The following is a 12,868-nucleotide window of genomic DNA, read 5'->3' on the forward strand; positions in this document are numbered from 1 at the left end:
CTCAATGCCAGCACGGAGCAGAAGACGCTGTGAGAAATGGACTGCTTCTCAGGAGCCTGTGACAACTTCGGACTTACAATCAGCACCAACAAGACCGAAGTTACGTACCAGCCTGCACCTGGAAAGCTCTACCAGGAACCACACATCACAGTAAAGGGGCAGAAGCTACTGGCAGTCGACAGCTTTACTTATCTGGGCGATTATCACGAGCAGTGAACATAGATGCAGAGATCAGCATCAGAATTGCCAAAGCCAGTGCTGCCTTTGGGAGACTCCGTGAGAATGTACAGGAGCAAAGAGGACTCAGCCTTAACACCAAGCTGAAGGTCTACCGAGCAGTGGTTCTCACCACCCTCCTCTATGTCAGCGAGACCTGGACTGTCTACAGCAGACATGCTAAACAGCTCAACCACTTTCTCTTGAGCTGCCTCCGCAAACTTCTCTACGTACAATGGCAGGACAAAGTCCCAGACACGGAGGTCCTGGAGCGGGCTAGCACCCACAGCGTCTACACCCTCCTACAGAAAGCCCAAGCCAGATGGGCTGGCCATGTCATCAGGATGTCTGACAGTCGACTACCAGAACAGCTGCTGTATGGAGAGCTGAGCCAGGGCAAGGGCTCAGTTGGAGGGCAGAGAAACGTTTCAAAGACTGCCTCAAAGTGTCCCTCAAAGACCTCAACATCAATCCCAGTAGCTGGGAATCACTTGCTCTGGACCGCCCAACCTGGTGGAGCAGGATCACTAAAGGAGTGTATGCAGCAGAAATCAGACACAACGCAGAGGCTCAGAGGAAACGCGCTGCACGCTAGGCTCGAGCTACCTCCACTTCCACTGCAGCACCTACCCTCATGTGTCCCACATGTGGGCGAGCTGTCAGGGCCCGGATTGGCCTCACCAGTCACCTCCGGACCCACAGTCACAAACCCTCCACCTGACAGAAGTCGTGGTCGCCTTCGACTCCCAAGGACGAACAACTTAGAAGCTAGAGCAAATAACACCTAAATTTTCTTCATTGGCAGCCACTAATTTATTTCAAAGTGTGTTAATTTTGTGGTTAACATTCAGATCTAGCATTTTAAAAATTCCATATTATTCATTTGCTTGAATCTAAATTCTACAGCTGCCATGAGAGGGATTTAAACTTTACTCTTTAAATAGTGCAGAACTGGCTGCTGGCCAGGTAACTTAACCATTATGCCACTGTTTCGAGTTACTGTTTCACTGATCACACTGAAGGACGTCTCATCCAAGTTGTGATATGGAAGGGGAATAGATTAGGCTTTTTTCCCATTCCCCTTATTGATTCCCCTCTCATCCCTTCTTACCTGTCCATCACCTCTCTCTGGTTCCCCTTCTCCTCTGGTCCATTATCCTCTCCTACCAGCTCTTTCCTCTTCCAGCTCTTTACCTCTCCCAGCTTCTTATTTCACCACCCCCCCACCCCCTACCTTGCTGCCCAGCATGACCTTACCCCTCACCTAGTTCACATATCACCTGCCAGATTGTATTCCTCCCTGTCCCCCACCTTATTTTGGCTTCTACCTCCTTCCTTTCCAGTCTTGATGGAGGGTCTCGGCCTGAAACATTGACTGATAACTCCTCTCCATAGATATTACTAAACCTGCTGAATTCCAGCATTTTGTGTGTGTTACTCTGGATGTTTTTGATCCAAAGTGCTTTGGAAATCAAGAATGAGGGATAAACTTCTTTTTGGGGGGGAGGGTTGCTAAAGAGATCCAACATGGTTTGGTCTTCTTACCAAATTACTGACAATAGTAAATTACATTGTTTAGTTAAGCGCATAAAACATAGAAGCAGAGTTAGACCACTCAATCCATTGAGTCTGCTCTGCCATTCCATCATGGCTGATTTTATTATTCCTCTCAGCCGCATTCTCCTGCCTGCTCACCATAACCTTTGACTAGACTAACCAAGAACCTATCAACCTCAGCTTTAAATATACTCAATGACCTGACCTCTACAGTCATCTGTGGCAATGAATTCCAGATTCACCACACTCTGGCTAAAGAAGTTCCTCTTTAACTCTGTTCTAAAGAGAGATCCTTCTATTCTGAGGTTGTGCCTGTTGTCCCGCACTATAGGAATTAACCTCTCCACATCCGCTCTGTCTAAGCCTTTTAATATTTGATTAGTTTCAATAATATCATCCCTCATTTTTCTAAACTCCAGTGAGTCAGGCCCACAGCCATCAAACGCTTCTCATACATTAAAGTTGAAGTTCAGGTTTCATTGTCATTCAAACATACATGAACATCCATGAATACAGCCAAAAAAAACTGCATTGCTTCAGGGCCAAGGGCCAAGGAGCAAAGCACAATACCAACAATCATACACTGCACAAGGCACAAGTGCGACAGCAAAGTACAGTCACACAAAAAAATACGTCCAAATCCCCAAGTCCATGAATGTTGCAGAAGTCTGCAATCAAACACAATACATTTTGTCTTTGGCCGAGTGAACATTGGAGGGGAGCACTGTTTCCAGCACGTATGCTATGCCACACCACCTCCAGTACTCCGATGGAGCCCACTGACTTCTGTGCCACTCTCCTGGGTGGCCGCAAACAGGTGACACCACAGCTTGAGGCCTAGTCCTCGCTATGAGCGATGCAACTCCCCCCACCGTTTGCCAATAAACCAGTGAATGACATCCACATCATTCTACATTAACAAAGTCCAGCAGGGTCTTGTGATCACAGGTGACTAAGATGCCCACTCATTCCTAGACTGCACACTCACTGTGACGCAGGCAGTTTCTCCACCAACAAGCAACTGGCTGATGGGGTAGACCTGCAGTACTTTAAATTCTTAATGTCCAGCAGGATCTTCCGATTGTAGAAACAAAAAATACATTCAGAAAAGACAATACCATCTTTGGTTGGCCCCATAGAAGCTGCTGAGTCTGAGTGCACCGCAGTCTCCCTGGAAGTGAACCCTTTTATACATTAACTCTTTCATTAAACAATAAGGCAGCCCCATTCAAGTAATGTGATACCTGCCACTGCAATTAAGCTGGTTCCGGAAAGAAGCAACTGCAATCACTGAAAAAATGCATTGAACAATTACAAGTTTATAGGTGACTATATAAAAACACAAACAAGCATAAGAAAGTTATTGACTCCACTATTGAGCACGTCTCCATGGAACGCTGTCGCAGGAAAGCAGCATCCACCATCAACGACTCCCACCATCCAGTCTGTGCTCTCTCCTCACTGCTGCCATCAGGAAGGAGGTTCAGGAGCCTCAGGACCCACACCACCAGGTTCAGGAACAGTTATTACCCCTCAGTCATCAGGCTCCTAGACCAAAGGGGATGACTTCACTGATTCCATCTCTGAACTGTTCCCACAGTCTATGGACTCGCCTTCAAGGACTCCTCAAGTCAAGTTCTCGATGTTTATTTATTAATATTAATATTTTCTTTTCTTTTTGTACTTGCACAGTTTTGTTTTCTTACATTGGTTGTTGTCCATTCCGTTGGGTGCAGTCTCTCATTGATTCTGTTGTGTTTCTTTAGTTGCTGTGACTGTCCACAGGAAAATGAATCTCAGCGTTGTATATGGTGGCATATATGTACTTTGACAATAAATTTACTTTGAAGGGAAGTAACAATTATATAGTCAAATCCAGCAGCCCAAAGCGTTGACTGTTTATTCCTCTCTTATAAACACTGCCAACTTGCTGAATTCCTCTAGCATTTTGTGTGTGTTGTAATAGATTAGCGATGGACTAACATGACTCGTCTCTGCCTCCTTTCTCTATCCTATATCCAGGTTACCAGCTCGCCCAGCTGCATAGACATGAAAAATAACAGCCTCCCCAGCGAGTTCCTCTCCCGGCACAGTCCCAACGGCGCCTTCACATTCGTTGACCACCGCTGTATGGCAACCATTGGCTACCAGCCCCAGGTAGGTGCCTGTTGCTCTGATTGAGAGCTTCACGGCATCCGAGGGAAAATCAGATGTGCGTTTTGTAACGATAGCAAAGCTTGCTGCTCCCATGACTAACTTACTGCAAAGCAGAAGGAGGCTACTCGGTTCACAAGACCATAAGATATAGGAGAACAATTAGGCCATTCAGCTCATTGAAGTCCCCCTTACATTTGTGGTATTACCCTTTTTCCAACTCTCTTTGCAATCTCACCCCCCACATCTTGGATACTGTTTAGAGGCCTATATATGATTCCTATATTGGTTTTCTTACCTTGCAGTTTCTTAACTCCACCCACAAAGATTCAACATTCTCTGACCCTATGTCACCTCTTTCTAAAGTTGTAATTTCATCTCTTACCAACAGAGCCACACCACCGCCTATGCCTTTCTGACTATCCTTTTGATACAAAGTATGTCCTTTGATGTTAAGCTCCCAACTATGGCCTTCTTTCAGCCACGGGCCCAACCCACTTGCTTGTGCAGCCAGGCTTAGGGCTGTCTGTGGTGGAGTTAACTCATGTTCTCAGTAATTTTTATTTGCACAGTTTGTCGTCTTGTCCACATTTGTTGGCAGACTTTGACTATTTATAGTTTTTATAAATTTTATTGGGTTTTGTTTCCCTGTAAATGCCTGCCGAAAATAAATCTTTGTATATGTATTTTGATAACAAATTTAGTGAAGTTACTTAGAAGTTTTTGAACTTTGGGGCTGCCTGGTTGGGCAGCTCCCTCACAGGGACTCCTGTTCTGTTCCAACCTCTGCTGCCCACACATGGTCTTTGCGGGTTCTCTCAGCGACACTGTGGGTTTCTCCGAGGTGTTCTGGTTTGGTTCCCACATCCCAAAACCCAAAGGGTAAAGGGAACAGGGTTGGTAATTGGCAACTACATACTGAGTGTGTGAGTGAGGGCATAGAATCCGGTTTGGAGTTTGTACTCCCATCAGAGGAGGCTACATAGCATCCATGCCAGGATCACTAGACTCAGATTTTCCAAGCAGTAAGGTTGATCAACACCTCCAACCACTAACCCCTCCGCCATAGCGTCCACCATCACTACTACTTCATTTCCTGTCAGTCACCTATGTACAGATACTCTTGTGTCTAGTGCCACTTTATGGACATACAATCGATCAATGTATCACTTAAATACTGGAAATAACATTAAATAGTCTTGGTCTTGAAAGAGAATGTGGAGAGGATAAAATAAGATCAGTGTAATTGGGATATTGATGATCAGACTTGTTGGTCTCTCTGATCCAAGCTGAAGGTGTTCTACTGCTAAATTTACCTCTCCCTCCCTCCCTCCCTCCCTATCCTTCCGAACAGCACTGACAGACCTGAAGTACTCTCTGTGGGTTCATAATCTTCATTGTTTTTTTTTAAGGAGTTACTTGGGAAAGATATTGTGGAATTTGCCCATCCTGAAGATAAAGGACTCCTGCGAGACAGTTTTCAGCAGGTAATGTTCCATGCAGTGGCTAAAAATCTTTGCAACAAGTTCAATTAGCCAGAGCAATATCTGAACAGTGTATTTTGAACAGAAGTTATTTTGATAAGAGCAGTGTATTTGTACTTCAGTGGAACTGCCAGTGTGTGCAGGTGATGTGAATCTGGGAGTCTCGGTGATTTGTATGTAGAAGATTTGTCGGTGATTTGTAAATCCTTATAGATTGGGAATTGAGAGCAGGAATTGGGCTTGATCCTTCTTTCGGTCAGACTGTTGCCATTTCAGTGCTGTGATCCTCTTCCTATTATCCCTAACTGTCTAAGCACAAGACATTCTGCAGATGCTGGAAATCCAGAGTAACACACATGCACACACCCCTACCCACCTACCGGAACTCAGCAGCTCAGGCAGCATCTGTGGAGAGGAATAAGCAGTCAATGTTTCAAGCCAAAGTCCTTTGTCAGGATTGGAAAGGAAGGGGGCAGAAGCCAGAATAAGAACTTGGAGGGAGGGGGGAAGAGTACAAGATGGCAGGTGGTAGGTGAAGCCAGGTTGAGTGGATGGGAGAGGGGGAGATGAAGTAAGAGGCTGGGAGGTGGTAGAAAAGATTAAACTACAGAAAAAAAGAATATTATACACCTTAATCCGCATTACCTTGGATGAAACCAAATCCCATGCAGTTCTCAAGGTGGGGCTCAGTAAAGCCCCATGTACTTGAATCAAGATTGCTGGCTTCTCTTCCACTTGAACTGAAGACCTTGCCTTCCCTGGTGGTCTCTAACACTTGCTTCTCCTTTGCCGGCAGGTGATCTCACTGAAGGGGCAGGTGCTGTCGGTCATGTTCCGGTTCCAGACCAAGAGCCGCGAGTGGGTGGTGATCAGGACGAGCTGCTTCACCTTCCAGAACCCGTACTCCGATGACATAGAATACATTGTCTGCACGAACACCAATGTCAAGTAGGTGTTGGCGGTGCAGGAGAGAACTTAAAGGAATTAGGAGGGCTGAAAGGGGCCATGAAATAGCCTGTGGAAAGAGTGAGTCAAACCAAAGGGTTTTGTGTGGTGTGTGGGCGAAAACCCAACTCAGTGTAAATTGGTGTATTGAGGTACATGAAGAACTTGTTTTCAAAGTTCAAGGCAAATTTGTTATCAAAGTACATACATGTCACCATATGCAACCCTGATATATTTTACGGACAATCACAGTCAATGCAAGGAACATGAGAATTAATAAAAAACCACAAATAGCAAGACGACAATTAAAGTGTAAAAGAAACAGTGCAAGTACAAAAAGATAAAAAATGTAATCATAATAATAAATAGCCAAGGAAAATCAAGAACATGAGATGAACAGTCCTTCAAAGTGAGTCCGTAGTTTATGGGAACAGTTCATTTTTGGGGTGAGTGAAGTTAGCTCCTCTGCTTCAAGAGCCGGATGGTCGAGGGGTGATAACTGTTCCTGAACCTGGTGGTGTGTGTCCTAAGGCTCCTGAACCTCCTTCCTGAGAGGAGCAGTGAGAATAGAATGGTGGTGGTCTTTGATGATGGATGCTGCTTTCCTGCGACGGTGCTCCATGTAGCTGTTTCACATACCATCCATACAGAATATTTCATCACAACAATGCATCGAGGTAATACAAGGGATAAACGATAACAGTGTACAAAATGAAGTGTTAAAGTTACAGAGAAAGCAGAATGCAGGTAGACGGTAAGATGCAAGAGCCGTGATGGTCGATTGTGAGGTCAAGACTCCTATCTTATCGTACTAGGGGGACCAGTCAATAGTCTTGTAACAACAGGGTAGAAGAAAAAAGTTTAGAGATCTTTTAAAGATCTCTAGAGATTTATTTATAGATCTTTCTTTATTTGTCAGTGTACAGCAAAATATACAGTGATGTGAATTGCTTCCGTCAAATCTGAGGATTATGGGCAGCCCCCGGTGCCAACATAACATGCCCACAACTCACTACTAACTCGTACAGAGGAAACCAGAGCACCTGGAGGAGACCTACATGGTCACATGGAGAATGTGCAAATTTCTTATATACAGCAATGGGAATTAAATCCCGATCTTAAAGCAGGCGCTGTAATAATGTCACGCTAACCACCACACTACCATGCTGTCTTGTCCTTGAACCTGATGGTACATCTTTTCAGGCTTTTGCATAATGGAAAAGAGTCAAAAGGGAGAATGTCCAGATGGGTGGGGTCTTTGGTTATTTTGGCTGCTTTACCATGAGAGTGAGAATTCTTATCTGCATTCACCAGGGAAAAGAAGATTATATTAAATTCAGGAGGTAATTCAGATAAATAATCTAAAGCAGGTCAGAATTACTGAAAAGGAAGCGTTTGGATGATAATAAGAGGGGATAAATCCTCAGTCCCGGGTGATATTGGACCTGGGTTACTGGGAGGGGACAGCTGAGGCTCTGACTGATTGTTACATCTTTATTAACCATGGCTTAGCTGCCAGAACACTGGTGGATAGCTCAATGGTTCCATTTAATATCAGAGAATGTATGCAGTATATGGCCTGAAAGTCTTACCCCGCAAACATACACAAATCAGAAGAAAAATCTCAAAAAATGAATGTCAGGAAAACGTGAGGACTCCAAAGTCCCCTCCCCTCCATGGACAAGCATCAGCAAAGTCATCAGCTACCCCCCCCCCCCCCACCTGTCCACCCAGCATGAAAGCAGTAGCGAAGCCCCTAAAGAGACCATGAAACAGAGTGCATCAGAAACTACTGTTCATCCCAGCAGTTCAACATGCCACAGGCTCACTCTCCTCTCTCTCACTAGCAGGGAGAGAGGGGTATTGTTCCTACTATAGTGAGAGAGGGAGACCAACAGCTTGCTGTTTTGACATGACAGTCCGTCACATTGCTTATTTTGACAGCAGCATACACTGCTGCCTTGGTGTTCTGATCTCCCACGACACTTTAGTCAGCGAGACCAGCGAGCTAATGTTAAATTTAGATTTATTTATCACTTTCTGATTCAAAAGCACCAGATTCTGATGTTTTTGATCCAAGGTTCTTTTGGAAGGCCAGAAAGAGGCATGCAACTTGTTGCTTCATGATTGTTTTATTAAGAGCGAATTGGAAGCAGGGAATAGTGAGAGTCTAGGAACAGAGAAGAAAGGAAGGAAAGGAATAAAGACTAATGATGGTGAGCTTACATGCTCTGCCCTTCTGATACCCCACAGATAAGAGACATTTCCTTCCATTTGTAGATTGAAGAGTTAACCAATCAGATAGCCCCTATTCAAATAATGCAATACCAGAGAAGCTTCCAGAATCATACAAAGAACTGGAGCCACTGGAGGACACACTGAACAACTGCATATACATACTATAACCACTAGGAAACATACTAAACAGTTACATGTACATAGAAACATGCAATGAGATGCTTGTTTGCTTTGACAACCAACACAGTTCAGCTAGCTGTGGGTTTCTGACCTCCGGACTTCCCGACCTTGGAGTGACTGCCCCTGATTTCTCACTTCCATGTCCCTGCCCCTAGACTGACCCCTGACTTCCCACACTGTCCGTCATTTCAGAAGGGCAGCAGAAATAAGGAAGGAGACAGTTGACTTTTGTATTTGTGTCGGTGGTAGAAAGTTACCGAGGGAAATCCTCGGGGATAGGATTTACGTATGTTTGGAATGTACCCCCCCAACCAATTTTTACAGGAGCACTATTGCACCATTGAGAGTGTCCTGACCAACTATTATTACAGTGTGGTACAAGAATTGCAAGGAATGACCACAAGTCTTTTCATTTGGAGAAGGAAGTCAGAGGATCAGAACAGGAGTGTGGCAGGAGCCATCTTGAATTTTTCTTATTCTCATTGGAGTTAAGAGAGGCGGGACTGCGCAGGCGTGTGACAGCGAGCAGTGAAGCGGAGAAGATTTCAAAAGGACACAACCTTATACAGCGGAGTGAGCCGGGAGCAGAGTGTAGGCTTAAGGGCTTTGGTTCAACGGGCTTAGATGGAAGTGGGCAAGGCAAGGTAGGTTTAGGTTTCAGTTTTTCCTGTTATTTGAGGAAAGGGGAATTATGAGTGTGAGGGCAGCTTCTTGTTCTCGGTGTCGGATGTGGGAGGTCCTGGAGTCTCCTAGCCTCCTGGAAGTCCACATCTGCGCCAAGTGCACCAAGCTGCAGCTCCTAAGGGACCGTGTTAGGGAACTGGTCCCTAACAGGCGGGTGGTCATGGTTAGGAGGGGGAAGGGGAAGAGTCAGGTACTAGAGAGTACCCGAGTGGCTGTACCCCTTGACAGTAAGTACTCCTGTTTGTGTACTGTTTGGGGGGACAGCCTCCCTGGGGGAAGCAACAGTGGCCATGCCTCCGGCACAGAGTCTGGCCCTGTAGCTCAGAAGGGTAGGGAAAGGAAGAGGAAGGCAGTAGTAATAGGGGACTCGATAGTTAGGGGGTCAGATAGGCAATTCTGTGGACACGATCAGGAGACCGGGATGGTAGTTTGCCTCCCTGGTGCCAGGGTCCAGGATGTTTCTGATCATGTCCAAGATATCCTGAAGTGGGAGGGTGAGGAGCCAGAGGTCGTGGTATATATAGGTACCAACGACATAGGTAGGAAAAGGGAAGAAGTCCTGAAAGGAGAATATAGGGAGTTAGGAAGACAGTTGAGAAGAAGGATCGCAAAGGTAGTAATCTCGGGATTACTGCCTGTGCCACGCAACAGTGAGAGTAGGAATGGAATGAGGTGGAGGATAAATGCATGGATTGGAGCAGGGGGCAGGGATTCAAGTTTCTGGATCATTGGGACCTCTTTTGGGGCAGATGTGACCTGTACAAAAAGGACAGGTTGCACTTGAATCCCAGGGGGACCAATATCCTGGCGGGGAGATTTGCTAAGGCTACTGGGGAGACTTTAAACTAGAACGGTTGGGGGGTGGGAATCAATTTGAAGAGACTAGTGGAGAGGAGGTTAGTTCACAAATAGAGAAAGTTAGTAGACAGTGTGTGAGGGAGGATAGGCAGGTGATAGAGAAGGGGAGCACTCAGAACAAAGATGTAGGGGAGAAGGAAGAAAAAGATAATAAAGTTGATCTCATCATTAGGGATAAACAGAGAGGAAGAGGTGGAGAGTTTCTTAAATGCATCTATTTTAATGCTAGGAGCTTTGTAAGATAGGTGGATGAGCTTAGAGCATGGATTGATACCTGGAAATATGATGTTATAGCTATTAGTGAAACATGGTTGCAGAAGGGATGTGATTAGCAACTAAATATTCCTGGATTTCGTTGCTTCAGGTGTGATAAAATCGGCAGGATAGATTAGAGAACTCATCTAGGGAGGCTGTTAGGGTGGAATTGAGGAATGGGAAAGGTGTAGTAACACTTATAGGGGTGTATTATAGACCACCTAATGGGGAGTGAGAATTGGAGGAGCAAATTTGTAAGGAGATAGCAGATATTTGTAGTAAGCACAAGGTTGTGATTGTGGGAGATTTTAATTTTCCACACATAGACTGGGAAGCCCATTCTGTAAAAGGGCTGGATGGTTTGGAGTTGTAAAATGTGTGCAGGATAGATTTTTGCAGCAATACATAGAGGTACCGACTAGAGAAGGGGCAGTGTTGGATCTCCTGTTTGGGAATGAGATAGGTCAGGTAAAGGAAGTATGTGTTGAGGAGCACTTCTGGTCCAGTGATCACAATATCATTAGTTTCAATATAATTATGGAGAAGGATAGGACTGGACCCAGGGTTGAGATTTTTGATTGGAGAATGGCTAACTGAAGAGATGCGAAAGGACTTAGAAGGAGTGTGGGACAATTTGTTTTATGGGAAGGATGTAATAGAGAAATCGAGGTCATTTAAAGGTGAAATTTTGAGGGTACAGAATCTTTTTGTTCCTGTAGGTTGAAAGGAAAGGTTAAAAGTTTGAGAGCGCCATGGTTTTCAAGGGATATTCGAAACTTGGTTCAGAAAAAGAGGGAGATCTGTAATAAATATAGGCAGCAAGGAGTAAATGAGGTGCTCGAAGAATATAAAGAATGTAAAAAGAATCTTAAAGAAATTAGAAAAGCTAAAAGAAGATACGAGGTTGCTTTGGCAAGTAAGGTAAAAATAAATCTGAATGGTTTGTACAGTTATATCAATAGCAAAAGGATAGTGAGGGATAAAATTGGTCCCTTAGAGAATCAGAGTGGACAGCTATCTGTGGAGCCGAAAGAGATGGGGGAGATTTTGAACAATTTCTTTTCTTCAGTATTCACTAAGGAGAAGGATATTGAATTGTGTAAGGTAAGGGAAACAAGTAGGGAAGTTATGGAAACTATGACTATTAAAGAGGAGGAAGTACTGGTACTTTTAAGGAATATAAAAATGGATAAATCTCTGGGTCCTGACAGGATATTCCCTAGGATCCTGAGGGAAGTTGGTGTAGAAATAGCAGGGGCTCTGACAGAAATATTTCAAATGTCATTAGAAACGGGGATGGTGCCGGAGGATTGATGTATTGCTCATGTGGTTTCATTGTTTAAAAAGGGTCCTAAGAGTAAACCTAGCAATTATCGGCCTGTCAGTTTGATGTCAGTGGTGGATAAGTTAATGGAAAGTATTCTTAGAGATGGTATACATAATTATCTGGATAGACAGGGTCTGATTAGGAATAGTCAGCATGGATTTGTGCATGGAAGGACATGATTGATAAATCTTATTGAATTTTTTGAAGAGGTTATGAGGAAAGTTGACGAGGGTAAAGCAGTGGATGTTGTCTATATGGACTTCAGTAAGGCCTTTGACTAGGTTCCGCACGGAAGTTAGTTAGGAAGGTTCAATCGTTAGGTATTAATATTGAACTAGTAAAATGGATTCAACAGTGGCTAGATGGGAGATGCCAGAGAGTAGTGGTGGATAACTGTTTGTCAGGTTGGAGGCCCCAGTGACTAGTGGTGTGCCTCGGGGATCTGTATTGGGTCCAATGTTGTTTGTCATATTAATGATCTGGATGATGGGGTGGTAAATTGGATTAGTAAGTATGCAGATGATACTAAGGTAGGTAGTGTTGTGGATAATGAAGTCGTTTTTCAACAGAAGAGAGGGCTGAACGATGGCAGATGGAGTTTAATGCTGGTAAGTGTGAGGTGCTACATTTTGGTAGGCATAATCCAGATAGGACGTACATGGTAAATGGTAGGGCATTGAAGAATGCAGTAGAACAGAGTGATCTAGGAATAATGGTGCATAGTTCCCTGAAGGTGGAATCTCATGTGGATAGGGTGGTGAAGAAAGCTTTTGGTATGTTGGCCTTTATAAATCAGACCATTGAGTATAGGAGTTGGGATGTAATGTTAAAATTGTACAAGGCATTGGTAAGGCCGAATTTGGAGTATTGTGTAAAGTTCTGGTCACCAAATTATAGGAAAGATATCAACAAAATAGAGAGAGTACAGAGAAGATTTACTAGAATGTTACCTGGGTTTCAGCACCTAAGT

The 12,868-nt window shown here is 44.4% G+C and overlaps 1 protein-coding gene across 5 annotated transcripts in view; it reads left to right on the forward strand.

Annotated features, from left to right (window-relative positions):
* LOC132399636 (aryl hydrocarbon receptor nuclear translocator-like) overlaps nt 1-12,868 on the forward strand; it is an 89,351-nt gene that overhangs the window by 47,719 nt on the left and 28,764 nt on the right. For all 5 annotated transcript variants that reach the window (XM_059980227.1, XM_059980226.1, XM_059980225.1 and 2 more), the window contains 3 exons: nt 3,796-3,930; nt 5,340-5,414; nt 6,208-6,359. In XM_059980227.1, the coding sequence (XP_059836210.1) occupies nt 3,796-3,930; nt 5,340-5,414; nt 6,208-6,359 (362 nt within the window). The remainder of the gene's footprint in view (nt 1-3,795; nt 3,931-5,339; nt 5,415-6,207; nt 6,360-12,868) is intronic.

The sequence above is a fragment of the Hypanus sabinus genome, chromosome 9 (genome assembly GCF_030144855.1).
Source record: "Hypanus sabinus isolate sHypSab1 chromosome 9, sHypSab1.hap1, whole genome shotgun sequence".
Lineage (NCBI taxonomy): Eukaryota > Metazoa > Chordata > Chondrichthyes > Myliobatiformes > Dasyatidae > Hypanus > Hypanus sabinus.